At 40.7% G+C, this 22,691-nt stretch overlaps 1 protein-coding gene across 1 annotated transcript; it reads right to left on the minus strand.

Annotated features, from left to right (window-relative positions):
- Positions 1-6,269: 6,269 nt before the first annotated feature.
- crabp1a (cellular retinoic acid binding protein 1a) lies at positions 6,270-18,410 on the minus strand. Its single transcript, XM_058646477.1, has 4 exons — positions 17,997-18,410; positions 15,360-15,538; positions 9,285-9,398; positions 6,270-6,629 (listed from the first exon to the last, which is right to left on the minus strand). Exons 1-4 carry the CDS (start codon positions 18,064-18,066, stop codon positions 6,579-6,581), a joined length of 414 nt encoding a protein of 137 aa, XP_058502460.1. The 5' UTR covers positions 18,067-18,410; the 3' UTR covers positions 6,270-6,578.
- Between the last annotated feature and the right edge of the window lie 4,281 nt (positions 18,411-22,691).

Consider the following 22,691-nt stretch of genomic DNA (forward strand, 5'->3'; position numbering starts at 1 on the left):
GCTGTGTCACACAGACACCTCATTAGTCTGAAGATGAATTGACCATAGTAAGTCACTGAGTATGTGGGCATTGACAGATTATCATTAATTTATTCTGAAGTTCACATGGTCTCCTCCAGCTGTAAATATTGGTCCACAGAATGCTTTGTTTGTTTTTTTGTTTTTTGTTTTTTTACTTTTAACTATAAAATACTTTAGGACTGATGTCCATTTATGTTTTCAGTCCAATTATAATGTGTTAGGTGCTCATAAAAAATAGATTTTACATACATTATTCAAATGGAAGTTTAAAACCAATAAGTATTGAGTTTGCTATCCAGTCAAGGTAACTTTATTTCAAGAGCACATTTAAAAACAACCAAGGTTTACCAAAGGGCATAGCAACATAAAAAATCAATAGATAAAAGTAAAAATGTAACAGAATAGTAAAATGCGAGGGGACAAACTGCATAGAAAGTACAAGTAGCAAGTCCTCACATTTAATTGGCATTTAAAAATCTTGAAATGTTTAGCTATTACTATTCTTTAAATCAATTCTACACTCTGTACACAATACATATTTATATTTATAAGTTATGTATCTATATTTAAGTTAAAGCTCTAAGCATCATCTGGGAGATAGTCCGTCTGGAGGAGACAGACTCTTCGTGGCAGTGTTGTGTGAGGTTCAGATGAAGTTAATTCTACGGGGAAACTTGGCAGACTCCCCTAGGCCTCTGCGGCTGCTTCTGTTACCATTCACCGAGGCTAAAGAGATGTGAAAGAGAACAACTTCACACTGTTTACTGTACCTGCACCTTTGAGACCCTTAACAAAACACATCCGCTCACAGACAGACACCCTTCACCCACTTGGCTGCCACTGTGCTGAGGCCCTGATGAGGAGTGGGGCTGACACATGCCAGCAGAGCGGAGTCTCCCTCTGCCAGTGCCAATAATGAGTTTCTCAAAGGCAGCAGTGGCTGAAGAGTGGGTCGAGGGTTCCCCCTTCTACCAAAAGCCTTTCTGCATGATTACTTCCTTGGAGTACACACTCCTGAACTTTCAACAGCTCTCAACTCCCTAATTTCGGTGCTTCCGCAGCTTCTGACTCAGAGAGCAGCGCTATTGTCACAACTACAGAGCGGACATTGTCCCTCGAGCTTGGAGGAGTTTGGCGCTCACATTGCAGAGCAATTTACTGACTGAGAGTGACCTCATTGCTGACCTTTCGTGTCTGTGCAGGTGTGCTTATCGCAGTGTTTGCTGTATTTGAGATTTCTCCTGGTATTCGCACTATTTCACAGGCTGCGTAGTCTTGTCAGCGATAAAAAAACAAATCATCTGAAAACATGTCCTCCTCTTGTCTGAACACTGATGGCGGATCAGATTTGAACACCGGCAGGTTAAAGTGGAATGAGGCAGAGGAGCTTTTAATAATTCATAATCACCCGTCTCGCAGCAGTGGGGGTGATTTCCACCCACTGCACCCGGAGGTTGTTTTTTGTCTGTTTGTTTGCATTTGCATGGTCCAGGTGTGACGTCTGCTTTACCGGCTGATTTGTCTTGATGATGAGAAGTCGTTACTACTGTAGGCTCCTCTCTCTCTCATCTATAACAAGATTAGTGAGGTCTGGCACTCTTCCATAATCCCTGCAAGCTCCTGTGCTGCATATTTGATTTTTATGAGCTAGGCTTCACCAACTTCAAGAACAAACTTCTCCACCAAACAGGTTGAACCTTTTAAAAAGCCACTTCCCGGCAGAGGTGTTGTCCACATCTTTGACCTTGAAATAGATGGACTCACTCTTCACCTTGTGCTTTTATGTCTTTAATGAGATGGAGCTCACACATGTGTAGTAGGGACAGCATGGCTTCTTGACATAGCAAGTGTTGGTGGCTTGTTGCACCACTGTGATCCACACTGAAGGGTTCAGTTTTTAATGAATCCATTTGTAGAGGTTCAGTGACTTTGTGGACAACTGGACTTTTTTCAAGAATACACTTTTCTTGAGATCTATTTCAACATCTATTAGATATATTGGCACTTTTATAAAAAAACATTCATGATTTTCTGGATTTATGGTTCTCCAGTTTCCTGCCACAGTTCAAGAACATGCAGATTTTGGGAAATTGGACACACTAAATTGATAGTAGATGTGAGAGTGAGTGGTTGTTTGTCTCTTTGTGTCCCTGTGATGGACTGGCGACCTGTCCAGGGTTTTCCCCGCCGTTTCACCCTATGTCAGAAGGGATTGGCACCAGTGCCCTCCATGACCCACATGTGGAGGAGGACAAAGCAGTACAAGATGGATGGATGGATATTCATGAAAGATGTGTCTTTTGTGACCCAAAGTGCTGGACAAGTGTGGTGAAGGTTACCAAATACCATAGCATCTCTGGTAATAATTTCCCCTTTGTTATTCCCTGCAGAATAATCAGAAATGTTTTTTTTCTTTTAAAGATGACAAAGCTTTGATAAACAAACATCCATTCATCAGTCTTCTACCGCTTGATTCTCCACATGAAGGTTACGGGGGGCGCTGGTGCCAATCCCTGCTGACATTGGGTGAAAGGCGGGGGACAGTAAACCCTGAATAGGTCACCAGTCCATCACAGGGACATTTTAAGCATATACACAAAACAAAATCTTCAAATATGTTGTTACAATTGATGGCTTGAAGCTAATGTGCTAAAGCAGACAACAAATAATGAGTATGTGTATATCGACACATACTCGACACATTTAATTTTAACACAAAACTAGGATCTGTCTGTTATGATTTGGGCAACAATGTTATTCAGCTGCGTGACATCATTTTTGTCCCACACTCATCATCATTGTCTTCTCCTTCTCTCTCAGCCGACATCGTGCAGAGCTGTGACAGCTTGAGTGCTGTGTGTGTGTGTGTGTGTGTGTGTGTGTGTCCCCTCCTGAAAAAAAGCAATTTCTTAAGACCTAAGGGTGACGAAATATATCACAAGATGAAAGTCTTTGGGGACATCAGAGGCACAAAGCAAGCTGGGTAATTTAATGTGACAGCAACCCCACCACCACCACCACCACCCCACCCTACCCTCTAAACACACAATTGGCCGAACCTGACCTTTTCCATCCTCCCTCGGTGTTCTGCTCCGATTGATGTGCTTGGTGTGTTGCACGTAGCACGTCTTGCAGCAGCAGAGTGGAGGGTTACTCGGCACCATCTGACCGAGTTACACACAAGACTGATCTGATTGATTTTCATAGGCTGTCGTTTTGTAGGACGCGGCATCAAAGCAGGTTCTAAACCTTTGGGAATCACTTGTTAATACGGCATGGTGACTAAGAGGTTTATGAAGGGCTAATAAATCATACAGTCATACATACATTGATTACTTATCAGCCATAAAAGCAAACCTTTGAGTTGGCAGATTGTGAAAAATCCCACTTACGCATGTTAAAACTACATTAGTTAATACTTTTTTTGAGTTGGATTTAAATGTATTTATTGAAGGAGTTGTATTTGTAGCTGATGCTTTTATTTATTTTCTTATTTGTTTATTTGATTAATGGGGTTAGTGCATTACTGGTCACTTGAAGTCATTATCCTTCTGCCAATGTCACTATATGACAAATCACGCTTGCGTTGTTGCGTTCCACTGAAGTCATTAAGTGTTGAAATCATGCAACATGGCTGACGTCACTACACACAGCAACAGTAGTCTGATTAATGCTTGAGTTAAGTTCCTCACATGATGTGTCCATCGCGGTACCTTTTGTCCAAAGTGGACAGCGTAGTCTGATTAATGCAGAGTGAGAGAGCGTAACACGCGACCATGGTGCATTCGACAGGTCAAAGTTGAATCAAGTCTGTCTAAACTGGTGTGTGGTGGTTGAACTTTTGCCGACCTGATGGTTTCTTTAGGCTAGAGGTCTCAAACATGCGGCTCCCTAATCAGTTTCATGCGGCCCGCAACTTTATATGAAGTTTTAAAGTTAATAGATTAATTTTGCATCATAAATACATTCATATTGTGAACTATTTATCGTTCCTTATCAAAACAAACCCTTTTATTTTGAAATATCATCATAAATATCATTATATTTGTCCTTTTTTCAAAAAGATGGACCTTTTCTCACTTGACCTGCCCCTTCATGAACTAACCCGAGCACTACACAGTATAATGTAATATAATTGCATGCAAATCTGTGCCTTTTTCAGTCGCACGTCACTCCAAAACCATTTAGACTCAAGGAGGAGTTAAAGTGGGACACCAAGTGGAAAGAGGAGGGACAGATTCTTGTTGTTTTTTCGTCTTTGAGGAGCAGAATTGCACTCCACTGCACTCACAGAGGCTCCACTGTTTGGTGCCCAGAACAGAGCAGTAAGACAGGCGGAGGGGCCTCTTCCGCACGAAATGGAGCAAAGACACAACAATCCCTTTATTTGGCTGTTTGGACCTGCCATCCGAACAGCAGCTCGTCATTAAATTAACATCACAGCGGGCGTCCGCCATAGCCCTTGCTTCCCAGAGCATTGTGGTGCACTGAGAAGGAAACTCATTCTTTCAGCGGATACCAGGTCAAAAAGCAGGGGTGGACTCGTCCCAGCAGCCTTGGTGTTGACTAATGGAAACAGTCGTCGATTCACTGTGCAAGCGCTGTGTTGAATGGACAACCTTTTAATCCCTGGCAGCTGTGAAAGACGGAGACAGATTGGCTTTTTGTTTTTGATGGTGTGCCACTTTCTCATCATATCTACCCCATAGAAGTCCATGCCAAGGCCCGTGACTACTAATTAGGCGGCCACACATTCCTTTATATTAAGGCGCTATTAGCCAAGACTATGTCCTAATCTGTTGTGCACCTGCTCTGAGAAAGTGCCTTGAATAATTTCCAACAGAAACATTTGCATTATAGTAGTGCACTGCCTGGTTCATGCACCCAAGCAGAAAATACGTCCAAGGACAGCAGTAAAATGGATTACAGTAGCTTATCTTTATTCATAATCTAATTTGAAGTATATTAACTCATTCTACGTGGTCCATCCATATCCATCCATCAACCCAGTAACTTTATTCAGCTCTTCCTGTGGGGATCCCTTACACTTACTGTATGGTCTGCGATCATGAATCACCACAGTACTTTAACTCTTCATTGATTTTATAGTATCAAAGGAGAATGCATGCAGATTGTATGATGGATAGCCATCAAACCTTCAAGTGACCTTCAGTCTCTATGGTTATGTTATCCCACATTCCTGATAATGGACGAGGTATTGCGTCATTGGGCCCATCATATGTTTCACTGCGTCTGATTGTGGATTCTCTGTAGGACGTCATCGTCCCCGTCTGTGACCACTTTGTTGGCGAAACTAGCAGCGGCATGAATGACTGGACAATCAGGTTAGAAATGAAGCCAGTGAAGCGAAAGAGGTCAGATTGACAAACTGACCACTTCAAACGCTGTCGTGTCCGTGTGTTCCACATCACAGGGCCAGAGGGCGAGTGCACACATTTCTACTTCCCTTTGAATTCCCCAAAAATACGGTATGTAAACAATGACAGAGGTCGACACATTTTCTGTTGGAAATGTTTGAAACTGCTGTGTTTAATCTTGATGCAGACACAAAGATGTCTCTCTCTCTCTGTCAGCAGTGTCTGGGATGAAGCAGAGAAAGTGAGGGAAGCTGCAATATCATGGTTATGTAGAGGTTTTTTAAGTTAACATTCAAGGATTTGATGTGTATAAGTGTGATTTTTTTTATCATGAATTGGACTTGTCTATAATTACTCCTAATATCCCTACACCTGTTGTTTTATTTATGACCTTTCGGTAAGTGTTTTTGTTAGAATTAATTTATGAAAAAGCTTACTGTACAGGTAAGATTGCAAAATTAAACCAGATTATTATAAGTTAAAACTTATAACCTATAACTTGAGTCTGAAAAGAAGAATGAGTGTGTCACCTCAAGGTACATTCATACAGCTGCTCTGGAGCTTTTGTATCATTTCACATGATTGTAATCAGTAGGTTGTACAGTATCCATTTTTTTCTAAAAGGTTTAACTTAATAAAATGGAAATATAAAAAAACAAATGCCTTGACAGCCGTCATATAGAGAGCATATATCAAATATAGTATTCTACAGGTGTTAAATCCATCGTAAACATAAACTCGTCACCTGTTTGAGTTGAAGTTTTGGCTAAAACCTCCTCCAAGTATCGTCATCATCGTCTTCTACCCAACACCACAGCAGAGTGTGTTCATAAACATGTGATATACCTATTAACAGGAAAGAGGCTCCGATGTTGTTTGTCTCCTTTTTTATTGTTTCCTTTGATGGAACATGAAATAACTCGACTGAATGGTACGTCAACTGTAGACACAAGAGTTGCTGATGTGGACACTTGAGATGTCCTGCTACTGCACTGCAGACACAATACTCACTACGGATAAACCAGATTACTGAAAACACTGTACGCTGTTGCGTGTGGAGGCTATATGCAGACTGATACCTACAGATTACATGGGATACTTGGCAAATGTGTTAGCATGACAGAGTGCGGTGGTGGTTGTGGTCCAACTGGGTTTCTGCTTTGTCCTGATCCAGGCGTGTCATTCCCGCATGTAGATCCGTGTGCACACGACATCATCGGCCCCAAATATCTGTAGGAAACGGAGACATTTGTGCACTTTAGACACCAGTCAGGGATGAGTCAGTGAGGAATCACAAAAACTAAGGTATTTGAAACATGCAGAATCCCACCTGAGGAAAAAATACATTTGTGTATAATAATATATAGTAAATTTGGTCTGAGGTCACAGTCAGGAAATCTGTTTGTCACAGCAGACATAATGATGACCATTAATCTGGGTCAACGGTATTTATGCAGCCTTCGAATACACAGACTTGAAATGAGTCCCGTCCTCTGATGTTCCATCATTTGAATCATTTCTTTGTGGGTTGATGTGGCTGCAGAAAGTCCATACAACTCTGTGCCTGCCCTCTTTCTTTTTTTTTTTAGTCTAAGCCAATTAAACGGCTCATGCAAATCATATGGAAATGTGGCCCACTTACAGTGTGACCTGCCACAGTCAATCAGACCATTACTCTATGATTGATGGTCCTTTGAATATTAAACTGAACGGCTGCGATGGTGGAGTCGCCTGTTTGGATAGATATGATTCATGATTTGTTTTTTTCCAGATGTCATCCCAAAGGAAAAGGGTTTTCTGGCTCCAGATGACTCATGTCTCTTTTTTGCAGACTGGCTCTAAAAATGTGCAGGATTTTAATGATCACGCATATATTTAATCAGTGTCACGTTGTTGTGCTTTGTCTGTGGAATAATAGATACGATCATCAGGTGCATACAGGTGAATTTCTGCTGATGTACGTCTTCATTTCTTGTCACATAGTTGAGTTTAAAGACTGTTTCACTGTCATCCCATTGGAAAATCATTTTTTATAGGCATCATGGAAAAGGGGAAGGATTTTCAGCAGAAAAATTGCAAAAATAAACATATCTTTTTCGAAATCTAATTTCTTCCTGTTGCTTTAAAAATGTATTTCCACCCTAAAATGCATGAAAAGTTGAGGAGTCTTCAACAACCTCAACAACACTGTCAAAGCTGCTGCGTGGACCCAAAACTAGGGCAGTTGTCTCAGGTGGAGGATGAGCAGCTTTACTTGTTGGTGTTGTCATGGCAACAAATGCAAGTTGCATGTACTGAGAGGAAGATTTGATTCCTTAAACCTGCAGCATCTTGAAATTCTTCTCTGAGGTAGACGAGTGTGATTGTTTTGTTTGTTTGTTTTTAAAAAAGAGCTGCAGTTTAAATATAGTCTATCTGAGGGTCAGAGGATGATAAAATGTGACAGCAGCGAGGACGGAGGTGAGAAAAGCAGAGAAACACATCGAGACACTGCAGCTGTCACAGCTCTGCCTAATCAATCTCCACTAAGTCCCGAAAGTGTCCTCTCTCCCAGGGCTGAGAGAAAAGAATGACGTCATGATTTTCTTGCAGCCCTCGTTGGGAGTTCTTGCAGTTTGTTCTTGACACGTCGTCTGGGCAGAACTATTGAATGATTGGCCAGAGATTTGAAGTGGGTGTGGTTAATGCAGATTTGTTGAGGACTTCCCAGGAGTTCTGCACTTGAGTTTCTCATGAAGTATGAAATGTCCTGGCCAGAACTAACTTTGTTAACTTTGTATAAGTGCGTTAATGCTTCAGCTCCACCAGCACAGTCTGGCTAAAGTGTTGCCAGCATCTCTCCTCTCTTCTACCCCAACCTGTCGAGACAGATCACTCTGACTCTGGTTCTGTTGCTGTTAAAAGTGAGTTGTTTTTTTCTCTCCACTGTTGCCAAGTGCTTTCTCATGTGTGCCTGTTGAGTTTCTCTGTAATAATTGTAGGTCTTGACCTTACCATGTAAAGTGCCCTGAGATAAAGTATAATGTAACCTATTCTGCTTTTGTTTTGAACCCAATACAGGAAAAGATTACACATACTTACTCTACCGTCTTTTGCACTGAAGTTATGATTAAAGCCTGATTAAAGCCTGTCCCTGGTCTAATCCAGCACTTCTGGCTTAAAGTGTAAAAGTCTGCCAACATCCTGAGATTCATTTTCAGCATCTAAACCAGTTTACATTGTTGTTTTCAGTCATTGCCTTTTGGATGCTCATCTTAAAAGTACTCAAGAAACAACAAAGCAGAGTGTGGGACCATTGAACTCTGAGAGAGGAAAACTTTTGAATCCCTGAGAACTGCTCGTCTTGATCCGTTGGTTTTGGACTTCTCCCCCTGCACATCGTTGGAGGGGCTTTGGACCCATTGACTCGAGCCCATATTAATCTAGCTAAATACAGGGGGTATTACTGCAATGTCAGCAGAGCAGCTCCTCTTGCTCTCCTTTCACATCTCTCTGCAGGGTGGATGAAAGCTGGGGCTCCTTGGGAAACAGCTGCTGGAGATTCATTTCCTTTATGGATGAATCTCCAGGGTGACTTCATTCACTCTCTGCCTTGTTTCATTAAACCGTTGCTCAAACAGAGTACACTAGCCTCCTGAAAATCCCATTTTAATGCATCTGATGACTTCTGAGCCCACATAACAGATAAACCATACAAATGAGCTACCCACCAGATCAAGATCATGCTCTCCCTCCATCCCTGGACCCACAGGCTGGAATATACACTTTATATTTGTCTTGATTGATTTCAATCTGTTTTATTGGCAATTAAGTATTAACATACATGAACTTTGCTTTGGTCTTTTGGTGCAGAACAAACACAGCAACAGGAAGCGGTGTACTCACCAGTGTTAGCTCATCTCCATTCAGTTCTCGGGTCCAGAACGTCTTGGGGCCGGGACCGTCCACCAGAGTCTGCTGACAGTGGATCTTGTTCTCCGACTCCCAGGTGGCGAGACTCTGCAGGGGGAGACGTAACAAGGTGGGGAAATCAACATGATGGTGTCAGTCATGGCAAAACAAACTCAGAGTTTATACTGATCCCTGTGGGTGTGCTGTGCTGTGCTGTGGTCGGATGCAGTGGCACGTCATGGCCCGTAGGGAGCCCCAGGAGGTCTCCCAGTGATCTGAAGGTGTGAGCAAACAAACTCGACCAGCAGTGATGTAACAGGTAGGAATGAGATGACAGAACTCATCCATATCAGGTGCTACGTTGACCTCATGATGGCCTCCTCAATTAGGTCCGCAGACATATGTCCACACCACTGCTGCTGTTGCCTGTCCTAGCTTTCTTTGGCTTGGACAATGAGCAGCGATCACAATAACAAATCATCTATCCCACTCTGCACTCTCTTGTTACAGTGAAGTCAATATTTTTAAGCCTTTTCCCTCCTTGTATTTGTGATGCTTCTCCCCTTGGACAATTTGTTTGACTTTTTTGGGGTTTTTTTGCTCCTCAGGTTTGGATGGGGCAGCAGCCTCGGTTTGTTGGAGGCAAATGTTAATCACCATATCAAAGGTAATAAAAGCCCTGCAGGCTGTCATCCTAAGACTTTGCCAAGAGCAGCAACAGCAGGGCTTTTCTCTCCACAGCTTTCTACAACTCTACCCTGATTTCCCCCCCCCCCCCAAAAAAAGCCAGAACCCCGAGATTCAATTAGCTACGGCTCCTTCTAAGTGCTAACATAAGTCAGCGCCTGACTTGGATGGATTTTCTCTTTGCATACAAACTCACACATGGTCTTTTTGTCTAGCTTTTTTCTTGCTTGTGCACACAGATTTGGGACCAAGACAAATCCGTGCAGCTAGTCCAAGATTATTATTTTTACGCTGTCCTGTTTTCTGTAGAGTTTTACTTATCAAAACAGCTGCTGCCTTTGGCTTTGGTGTCTCTTTTTAGACAATTTTCGTTGCTGACCAGAAACAAACATTGCTTCAGAGAGGCGGGAGAACATTTAATTTCCTGCTTGATTTAAGGATTTTTTTGTTGGATGTTCACGGCGGTTATTTTAGAGGTCTTTGGACTCATCTCTTCCCACAGTTTGACTGCGTGTTGTATGTGTTTGTTCATCACTTCTCCTGATCTCAGCAGCTTGCCTTTAGCCTTGCCATGAGGACATAAAATGTGCAGCATGATATGACATGGTGGACATCACTAACTTAAAACTATAACTTAAAAACTCTCAGTCAGAACGGCCCAAAGTCAAGTGTTAAAGCAACACGTACATGTGTATCCAGCATCTCTGCAAATGCCAGATCACGTTTACTTTCCTTTATGAATAAATGTTTGAAACCGCACCTGCATTCGTAACGTGGCTAATAACCTGGCTTTGATTCAATGGAAATAATGACGATTGAAAACTGGGATCCTCTTTTTCATTTTTATTAAATGTTTCCCTGATTTCGTTATTTCCACCACTTATGTCGAGGTGCCGTCCGCACTACCAGAACAGACACTGTTTCTTTTGTTCCATAAATCAAACTTTGATTTTTCCACAAAATGTCATACCCATTAAGAGATAGAGTCAAGAGTATTGTTGGCATTCCGTTATTGGATCACTGACAGAAGTGTGAGGGAGTTCAGGAAAAGGCAAAGTGTTGGACCACCAGGTCGTGCAGAGCAGCTTCAGTCCACCTTGGTGAATTCTTACTACTTCTCAGCTGCAGCGATAGATGAAGTCTTATATCGTGTTGTGACAGTTGTGGTGGAAAGCTGTGCTTGTGACAGTTAAACAGATTTTGGATGTAGATTCATATTATTCTCCCCTGTGCCATCATGACTCCAGGTTTTTTGTTTGGCACAGAAATGATGGCGCTGAAAATATTGCAGCATGGTATCAGTCACTCTTATTTTTCAGCAGAGTTGAACCTCTTGTGCTGGTTTTTTTGATCTGTCCATCAAAGCAGTTACATAATCACCTCATTACGACGTCCATGCTCCACGTAAGCCTGTCTGGTGTCTGTTTCTCTGTCATCTTTGCGACTGAAAGGAAACACCTTATCACTTTCTTCTCCTGGAAGTGAGAAGGGATCCCACAGCACTCAAACAGATTAACTGGAGCTTTTTAACCTGGTTGCAGTGTTAATCAGCCCTCTCCTCCTTTGCCAGACAGAGATCAGCATGTAATCCCTGGAACTATGGCGGCACTCGGCCTCTGCCAAAGCCCACTTAGGCCTCTCCTGCCCAGTGCTCCACCTAAGAGTCCACCAACACTCCAGCACCTGATCCAGTATCATTGGTCGCTGCTTTCTGCAGATTATGCTTGCTACAGAAAATGCACAATGTTGCACAGTCAAGAACTATTAAGATAATGACGTGTTTCTAATTGTGTTGTACTTGTGTAGTGCACTTGTTGTGTTGCAGTCACAGGGTGAAGACACAATGACCTAGTTTGAAACCCAGTAGACAGCGTGGCTCCTTCTGTCTGTGCCCTGAGGTCTGCTGAGAACTGGGCACTGAGCAGGGCACGCCGGCTCCCTCTGTGACATTTTTGCCACATTGCTGACAAGATGAGTTGTCACCACTCATTTGCTACAAATATTTATTTGATTTCAAGCTTCGGCGTCACAGCATTGACCTGGTTTGGTTTATAATACAATGTCAGGTCAGAGGTTTGAAGGCACGACATCAAAATATTTTTACAATTAGGGGGGAAATGATGGTTGTGAGATTGAAGTGGGTTTCAGCAATTGCCAGTTGTGATGTGAAAATGGCCGGTGACCTGATTTGAGCTACAGTATTAACCACTTTATCACTTGGGATACCAAACATGTGTTTCACCACTGAAAGCAAAGCAAAGCAAGACTGAAACAACTCAAAAGTGAAGATTGCACCGGTAAAAGAATCTTAATTCTGTTGTAAACTTCACATAGTCATTGACTTGATTAAGATAAATATGCAACCATAACTCTGTCTTTTTTTAAAACAGACCATTTTACACATCCAGACTGACTAATATGTGTTATTTTATCGTTTATCTGGTGTCTGGAAAATCTAATGTTTTATAGCTCTGCTTTGGTCTCAGCTTCTCCTGAGGGGAAATATCTGTGGGGACATATGGAGGATTTGGCCACTGGAGAGCAGTGGCCAAATCCTCCATATGTCCACACTTCTCTGCCATTTGTATCAAGGAAAATAGTTTGTGGTGATTTTATGTCAATTTTTCCACCGTAAACAGCTGCTGAAAACCAACAATGTGCAGTGAAACCACATTAAAATGCTTTTGTAGAGGTGAGGGAAAGTGCAGAGTCGCAGGTGGTTTTCTGCCGATTTTGGCACTGCGATTTGTTCTCATTTTAGTTAATTAATTAATTAATTAATTAATTAATCAAACATCCTCATACCATTCTCCACAAGCATGCATATTGCTGCTTATATTTTAGTTAAGTAAATGTATACATTTGAGGATAATGTTTATTTTTTTGGTTTTCAGAAAATGACTGTGTTAATACAAATTCTTCTATGAATGTTGTTTTATATGTATTCATCATTTCCGGGTCGTTCTAATTGTCCTCAGTTTCAGTTATTGAATGCAAATTGTGTGATTTCTAATGCCTCTCACTACAATCTAAAACAAAAGATGCCATCACCTGATTCACCTGCACACGGATGACTACTAATGTGAGTTATTAGAGGGCGAAATAAAGCAAACAAACTATTGATTCATTAAATGTGATTCGTTTGTCAACACAAACTATGTTTAATACAATCCTATCTATTTTTTTTAAAGCTCAACACAAGTAGAGACTGAGCTGTAAAAGAATTTTCCAAAAAAAAAGTTGTTTTTTAAGCCTTCAATAATAGTTGGTAAATCCCTGTAATCAGAAAACATTAATGCAAATGTGAAAATGTCCAATTCAGGTTGCATTATTAAAGTGCTATTTACAGTATAGACATATTAATTTTATCCACGAAACCCGAAATGTATCCCCTGGTTAATGAGACTCGACAAGCGACTGTCAGCACTGATGGGAAGGATCCTGCATCTGTTATGAAACACTCCTTTGCTTCCCTGCAGCAGCCACTGCAGCCTGTTCTGTATGAGCAGTGTGTACGTACTGAGAGATGTATATACTGCAGCCACTCTTATTATTATGTGAAACACATAGAGTACGTGAGTTGTTCTGGAAAATTCTGAAATGCTCTGTGTGCTCAGATCTCGTAATGAAGCCTTTAATTGTTCTGTGTGTGGTTGCAAAAACAAGTTGTGTATTGTTTGTGTTCGGGAAAGGACTCTCGATGTAAATGCAGGTTTTGTGTGCCCCGAAAAATGCCTTTCAGTTAACTTTACGTAAGCGCAATGAGAGAAGAGGAGAGTGAAGGATAATACTTGATTGTATCTTGTTTCGTCCAGGACGGTTGTTCAGCAGAGGATGATAAACAAACGTCTGCCTCTGGACCATTAATGAAAGACTCTCATTACCCAAAGTGAATCAACGGCAGCAGATTGTTGCCATGACATCATGTCATCAACTTCCCTCTTCCCACGCTGTTTTGGTATAATAACCCTGGAGCATAAACGGAGTATTTATTCCAATGGACGAAATCAACAGAACATAAATCACATGTAAAAGTAAAAAAAAAAAAAAAGTTTTTGAAACCAAACGTCTCTCATCTGATAAGGGAAACATGTTTTTGTTATATATTATTTAAAGAGGCCATAGCATGATCCTATTTCACTTTTATATTAAACTTTAGGGCTTCATAAACGAGGTAATGGCGCAGATACACGCTCAAAAGCAACGTTTATTGGCACTTCCGGGCTATGGCCTCTTTAATATATTAAATTTAGCTGCCACCGGTCCATTCATCCATCTATTATCTATACTGCTTAAGCTTTTGAGGCTTGATTAGAGTACATGGTACGTTTGTACATCAAAACATGTTCAAATGTTAGACACATTCGGACAGGTTGTTCCCGATCAACACTCCGTCCCTGACTTGAAATTTCGCTTGTATGATGAGTCTAAAGATGATTTCCTTTCCTTCCTTTCCATTTTAAATCAAAATATTTAATCTATGCACCTGGCTGTGTATGTGTGTGTGTGAGAAATTCCCCCCTAAGGGCCTGAAGAGGTTCAAAGGGAATCTCATGTCATCCCAACTCAAGCTGCCCTTAATCCAGCGGCACAGGCGTGAGCACGATACCAATAGACGAGCGGGTGTGGAGATGTGAATGTTTTCATTGGAATTCTCAAGAGCAGCAGAGCACTCTGAATTCTCAGGACTTGAATGCAGACAAACACTTAAGTGGGGAGATGCTAATTGATGAGAAAATACATTAAATTAGATTGGTGGGACTGAAGTGATTTTCACTTGACCTCTGTCACTTTCAAAGAAAGACTTAAATGTCCAAAAACTAACTTGCATTGTTGTTGTGCGGCAACTCGGTGCAGACTTTATTTACACTGCAAATGAATCAGCGCTTATGTTAAATAGTATTACAGTGCTAGTGAATATGGTACATTATTTTGAAGAATTATGGTGTTTGTGAGATTTCTTTGAAGTAGTCACTGCTGAGGCACAGGTTTAGAACAGCTTCAAGCTGTGCATACACTTTGATGAACATTAAATCCACTTGTGTGCAATTAAGTTGCATGTATTGGGTTTAATTTATTATTTCTCTTGGTTCCAGGAGTTCTTAACTTCAACTTAGAGTAAAGCAACAGGAGAAGCAGCCTGTAAATCAAGTTGACATTTTCTTGCCAAAACTGTCCAAGTAGCAAAAGAGAATAATGAACACAAATGGTGTTGTGTTTCTGTCACTGAGAAAAACAGTGAAATAAGTTGCCTATTTTATCTTTAAACTCTAAAACTTGTGTTCCCCAAAGCTGTGGGTGTTAGTTTCAGGCTACAGTAAGATTCATATAAACTGTCAAAATCTGCATGTTTCAAATATCTAGTATCTTTTATGACTCCACCTTGCACTTGCGTCCGTCCACCGTCTCCTCGTCAAACTCTTTACCGATGTGGAAGTTGATCTCGGTGGTGCGCACACTGGTGGATGTCTTGATGTAGAACTGTTCCCCGTCCTGACGGATCTCCACCTGAGGGTTAGAGGCTGCTGCCCCAGCCACCTTCCTCAGCATGGCGTTCACCCCTGAGCCGGTGCAACGCAGGTCGAGACATGAGAGGAAGAAAGAGAAACTTAGCTGGAGAAATTCAAATTGGTGAGGAAAGAAGCCATATTGTTATCTTGAAACTGTAGAGGACGACATTTTGTTGGAATGGATGTTTATGTGTTAAATACAGTCGTGCCAGAGGCCATTGCTTTTGCTTCATATTAGAAGACTGCTTCTCAAATTGGGGTCCGGGGACTCTTGGGGGTCCATGCTGCACTGTGAGGGCATCAGTGATTCATCTGTTAAAGTTGCCATCTATAGTATATTTTTACTTTTTTTTTTACAAGATACTTTTGAGTAAAATGAGTAAATGTAATGTAAATGTTTATAGATGACTTTGTAATCGAACAATTTATGGTCAGATTATACTAAAAGAAACACGTAAGTGGGTCCCTGGAATACTTTTGAACTTCAGTGGGGTTCTTGGCTCTTTTCACATGGTCAGACTCAGAATTAGCATGTTTTCGTAACTGTCTCTCCGTGTTAATGTACAGTACGTGTGTGTGCAAACTTAAACTGGAACCAGGAATGACAGAAATGCAGATGTTTCAGGGTAAGAAGATAATCAAATTCTATATGTGGCTCTGACAGAGACCTCAGCAATTTCTTAAAAGTGGGAAAAGTCTGTGGAACTTTGGCTCCGGAGTCTGTGTGGAGAATTATTCAGCCGTGTCTGGGAGAAAAGGCTGAGGACGTCAGGGCAGATCAGCGCTGGCTCTCCTTTTGTCTAGTGGTGAAGTGGTGATTTTGTACGTGGCACGGCCAAAACACTTTGGTTTGCCCTGTTTGACTTTGGAAGGGCATCTGGCTGTTTGTCCTGCCAAAGGTCTGGGCGTTTTCTTTTCCATGCCCTCTTCTGCCATAGAAAAAACCTAGAACTTTCTATTTTCTATTTTTTTCCCTACATGATGCTGAATTGGATTTATCTTTAGAAGTTTATATTATGTTTGCATTAAAGCCTTTGTTAACAGGCACACGTGGCTGCCACAGCTCTGTTCTCTCATGAATCCTGAATATAAAAATCCTCCCCAACAGTTGGGAAACATCCCCGTCAACAGATAATTATGAAGAAGTTGATGTAAAGTGTCAGCCCTGCAGCACTGGCATCCACGCAAGTTGTGCATCTCCATCGACCAAACCTTTCGCGTCAGAGCGGACGAGTGATCTGCCCCAGCAGATGTGGTTCATGTGTTTCTAAATGGATGAATGAAGTGTGAGTGAGTGAGTGAGTGAGTGAGTGTGAGTCTTTTAAAGTCGGCAGAGCAGCTGCCTTATAAACATGCAGGGAAGAGGTGGTGAAGAGGAGCTGAATGTTAAAACTGACACAACTCAGAGCTCAGATGAAGAATTTAGATTAAAGACACCAACGATGTGCTGGTCAATATCACTGAATACTTCTTACTTTCCCAGCTGGTCTGCTCTCACCTCCTGAGAACAGTCTTCCCCCTGAGGTGGACAAACCACTGCCTTTGTTGTAGATACGGAGACATTTGTGGTATGAAATAGGTATAACATGAGCAAGAAAAACTAAATTGTGGCCACAAATTAATAGGGTATACTTATTATTATGCTTAATTTAAGTTTTTTTTTTTCCTATATAAGTTTTTAAATCTGATCTGTGGGCACAGCATGGTGTTTCCATGTATGCTGTAATGTTTGTGTGGATGATCAGTTACTTGTTGCTTTTGAGCTCTTTATTGGATTTATTTATTATATTAATATTTTTTGCATTTCACCAACCTCATTAACGATTAAACTGTGTGTATATGCCAGGCAAGAAATTGCACCAGACACTTTTGGAGTCCATTTTGTGCCAAAATACACAATCAAGTGTTTCTTAGGATGAAAACCATTCATGTCTAAAAAGTTATAATCGGGATTAACACTTCCTGGACAGTTGAGGCTGCCTGAAGAATGGTGAATGATTTTTTGTCCCGACGTGCTCAGACACTACAACACAGTCGACTGACCCAGTTAAACTGTAACAGTCTCAACCTTTGCAAACACCAGTTAAGACCAAGAAGGCTGAGAAAGAATGAAAAACACAGCACAAAAGAGAACAACATTGGGCTTCCCTGGCATAGCTGAGGCATGCCCTACTTAAATGCTTAACATGAATAATTTTGTGCCCCTCCCTCCTCTCTCCTCTCTACATATAACAATACACGTCTGTTTAGGCTGGTATTCAACATCCACTGTTTCATATCTCCTGTAAAGCTGAGCTATTCCCCTTCAGCAGCATCTCCCTGTGAATCCCTGCCTCATTTTCCCAGGCAGCCTCTCCAGACAATAAGATGTTGTCGGGAGTCAGGACACCATTCCCAGAGAACAAGAAAAGCCTTTTTCTATGTGGTCATGATGGATAGTCAACCTCATGCAGAGATGTAGTCTGTAATATGGAGGGGAGGGAGGAGAGGAGAGAGGAGAGGGTCTTACCCAGAGCTTTGAGAAGTTCGTCAAATTTCTCACTCTTCTTCATCTTCCAGGTGCCAGTAAAGTTAGGCATATCTGCTGAGGCTGAGTGTGAGGGCTGCAGAAAGAACCTGTTCCACGTTCTCTCGTCTCTCTCTCTCTCTCTCCCTCTCGTCGCTCTCCTCTGTCTCTCTTTGACTCTTTCTCAACCTCCTCCTCTTCCTTCCCTGTGCTCCTGTCTCCTCTGCTCTGAGCTCAGCCTCTCGTTCACACAGTTACACCAAAGTGCTTCTGCCCAATTCTTTTATTTATTCACACACACACACACACACAACACACACACACACACACACAGACACACAGAGAGACGAGGCTTACACACACAAACACAGTCGCACACACACTCTAACGCCTTCTCGTCCGTGTGTGTCACTGTGCAGGCTGCAGTCTTGTCTTAAGCTCCTTTATAGCTACTGTGTTTAATGGGAGTCAAAGGAGGTCCCTCCCCTTGAAAGCTATGTCCCATTGATACAGTAGAGCAAGAGTGACGTAAGTGCATTCAATGGGAATCAAAACGGCTGAATTCATTCTTTAAGAGTTCATTCCTAGCTTTGAAGGTTGGTTTTCATTATCATTGACATCTTTTTTTTGCAAAGAAATGGACAGACTTTACGCTGCCAATTTGTTCAAAATTAGTTTGAGGGGGGGAAAAAGTTTGCGAAAGTTTGTAAAACTTTTTTTGTTGTTGTATTTTCACACATCATTCCTTTGTGAAGTTACTGTCATCAAACTAAAAACCTGGTTTCAGTCATCCAACTTTTCCTGCACTGCTGATTGTATATGGACAAGATATTAAAACTTTAAAAATTAAAAATCCAGAGCCACACATTTAACAAAAATAATGATTCATCTGGATGCAGCCCAATAAATGTTAGTAATACTTCTATAGTTTGCCCGACTTTGATCTTCACTGCTAACTTAAAAAGACAGTTCAACTTTGAACATTTGCTTCAAACCAAAACTGAACTTCAAAGTAATGTGTCTGTTTTACGCCTATATCATCTTCATTTCCCTCCGGGAAGATAAGTTGTTTACATGTTACACATGCAGCAAATTGTATTAATTATGTACAAGTTTGAATGATTATGTAATGGTGTAATCAACTGAACTCTTTTTACACTGCGGAGGTTCAGCGAGCTTTGGAATAGTCTTTGCATATTTAGCAGTGAAGTGCTCACTCGCTGAGTGAGTGTTTTGTTAACCCCAAACTGCCCCAAGTGAGCTGCTTGACAGTAAATGAAAGAATGAATAATGAATGGAGATTATAAATGACCAAGTGAGTGCGACAAAGAAAAGCTTAAAAAGCAGCCTTTTAGGGACTGTGTGAAAATGACTGGGGTGAACAGGGAGGTTAGATTGTATATTTAAATCTTCTTTTTGGTTTGTTTTTTTTAAAGGAGGAAAGAAAAGGCATTATTCATCTTTTCTTTGGAATCTAAAAATTAATATATTCTATAAGTACAGTATGGTTATTGACACATATACTAAATTCAGTCGTGAAATTGTTTTATGTTTTGTTTTGTCGATTAGAACAGTATTTCTATTACAAATATGGATTTAGGCTACAATGTTTTACTTTCTTCTGTAGAAAACAGATATAGTGATTTAAAACAGCTAAAATTAAATGTGCTTTTGCATACTGTGTTGGTTGGTCTTCAGTGTGTTCATGTAATGAAGTACAAATACCGTGTCACTGTACGACAAAATTGTAAAGTATTTGTACTTTACTTTGTTTTTTATTATTATTATTATTTACTCCACTACATTTCCTCTAACTATCTTTGTTACTCGTTACTACCAAATTAAATCAGAAGAAGAAGAGTTGATAATGTACTGTATTTATATAGAGCTTCTCTAGTCTTTAAACTACAGTCTTTCATACCCATTCGCACTCTGCAACATGATGTGAAGTGTTTTGCTCCGGGACACATATAGACTAGCAGAGCCAGGAATTGAGCCCACAACTTTCCAGTTGAAAGACAACTCACCCTACCACTGAGCCACCATGGCTCAATCCTGACTCCTCACTAATACTTTTGCTTTTACTTCTAAAACTTGAAGTATATTTTATATCAGAAAAATTACTTTTGATACTTAAGTACAGTAAATGCCATATACTTCAACTTGACTTCTGCCAAAGTCATTTTCTGGTAAGATACTTTTACTCAAGTATCCCTTTAAGGTACTTCATACAAAACACCTCCTCTTTTTTAGACAGTGCCACTGTCTCCAAGCCATACATCATAGCAGCTCTCACTAGCATCTTGTAGATCTTCTCTTTCACTATTGCTGCTTTTTTGCTTCTGTCACTTGCACTCTCTTTTCCACTTCTCTTGTGCACAGTCCATTGCTTTGGATGGTTGACCACAGGTTTTTAGAGTCATCCACTTTCTCTACCTCTGCTCACTGCATCTTCACTGTACCACCTATCATTCACACACAGGTATTTTGTCTTGCTCGTACTAATCTTCATTATTCTCCTCTCCAGAGCAGACCTCCACCTCTCCAGGCTCTCGTCCCTACCTCGTCTGTCAAGCTGTCACTCCAACTTCACACCTCACCACTGTCTCACTGTCCTCATGCATGTCCTGCACCACCTTCACATACTTCTCTGCCACTTCCTCACACAGTACCGCAGTTCCTCTCTTGGCACCCGATCATAAGCTTTCTCCAGATCCACAAAGACACGGTGCAACTCCTTCTTCTCCTTCTCTTTACTTCTCCATCAACACTCTCAAAGCAATCATCACATCTGTGGTATTCTTTTTTTTTTCTTTTACAGTTCTGCACGTCACCCTTGTTCTTGAAGTTTATACCACTTCTTCTCCACTCCTCTGGCATTTTCACGCTCTCCAAGATTGTAATAATAATATTTTATAACATATAAGGCGCCTTTCTGCAATAAAACATGGATAAAACAACTTTTTATGTTAAACAATCTGGTCTAAAACTCCACTGCTTTCTCTCCCAAACATCTCCATACCTCCACTGGTTTGGAACCAACTGCCTTTCCACTCTTCATCATCTTCAGAGCTGCCCTCACGTCCTCCTTACTAATCCTGTGCACTTCCTCTTCCCCTTCATCTGTCTTCTCATTTTTTCCTCATTCATCTGCTCCTCAAAATACTCCTTCCATCTTCTTCATTATTGTTTGCATGTATCATCACCTAATTAAAGTTCTTCCCTGTAAATATTCTCATGTGCGTTGCAATTTTACACTTCTCAATTCTAAGTGCTGCGGTTTGATCAAAAATACTTTCAACTCAAGGGTTTAAATGACTCAGAACTTCTTAGAAACAGACACCTCAGCTTCAAGTGAAAGTGTCTGCTTTTTAGATTAGTCGGTTTCATTTCCATTGACATGTGCCAAGAGTAAATCTCCCAATCAAGCAAGCCTGGTCATTTAAAAATCCCTAAGGAGCTGATGCTTTAAAGACATCTGCATTCATTTTCCACTTTCCATCTTTTTTTTCCGTAAAGATACAGAAGCACTGAGTAGCTTAAGAGTTTAGCTGATATCTAAACATTCCACAGTGAGAAACTATTCTATTTTCCTTACTGTAATAATTCTCTGATATTGTAAGGACATATGCCTTGAGGCAAGAATACAGATTTACTTTTTTTCAGTCAAAGATAATGACAACATTAACCATGCATTTCTTCCATGCTGCTGCTAATGAAATGTCATTAGGTTCATAATATTTCCATGAAAACATGAATGAATCACTCGGCTTAAAAATAGCAGCATCATTATTATATCCATTAGTGTAACTGTTGCCCGCAGCACTAACAGGGAAAGTACAAGTGCCATGGATTTCAGACATTAAACATGTGTGTAATTTTGAAACGGTCATATGCTTATAGATGATACATAGGTGAACTTAAAAGTGCAGTGTGTAAAATGTAGGTGAAGATATTTTCATTTTTGGCAGAGATGGAACATAAAATATGAATGCTTATTTATTTTTATGTGTACAACCCCCCGATTGAATGAATTGTTGTTTTTCATGACCTCAGAATGAGCCTTTAATATTCATATCAGGAGTCAGGTCAGCTTTATTTTTATAACATCACATGTTTCAAGTTTTGATTCAAGCTAACTGAAGGCTGCATAGGCTCTCAGACATTCTGGGAAAGGCAGGGAATGATGCTGATTCTGCTGCAACAGCATGCAACTTCACAAATCAACGTTTGTTGTTGATGCATTTGTTCAGAATAAATTTGAATAAAAAGGCATCTGATGACATATTTGCTATATAGAAGTTCCTCCAAAATAAGGAGAGACTTGCCTGATAATGTTTGATCAGTTGCATCCGGTGCTTCATATGAAGCATTAGTACAGTACATTAAAAGAAACACTCTTAAAATGTCCTTCCTGCTGTCTCCAGCTGCATTTCAGTTTGTTTCTGTGGTTCAAAATTTCTGCCAGTTACATCATTATTAGGGAGAAGAGAGTTGTATTTCAAGGCTCTATCCTTCATTTGTTCCCAGTTATTTTCACAATCCTTAGAGTCTTCTGAACTATTTTAACATTTAATTGAAGAAAAGTGTTTTTAAATGTGGACACTTGTGACAAAAATGTCAAATATCTGCCAGTTCTAAATACCATGAAATGTGATTTCATGGGTTTTGTGGAGTGTGGTTTTTCTGATGTACTGT

The sequence above is a fragment of the Solea solea genome, chromosome 12 (genome assembly GCF_958295425.1).
Source record: "Solea solea chromosome 12, fSolSol10.1, whole genome shotgun sequence".
Lineage (NCBI taxonomy): Eukaryota > Metazoa > Chordata > Actinopteri > Pleuronectiformes > Soleidae > Solea > Solea solea.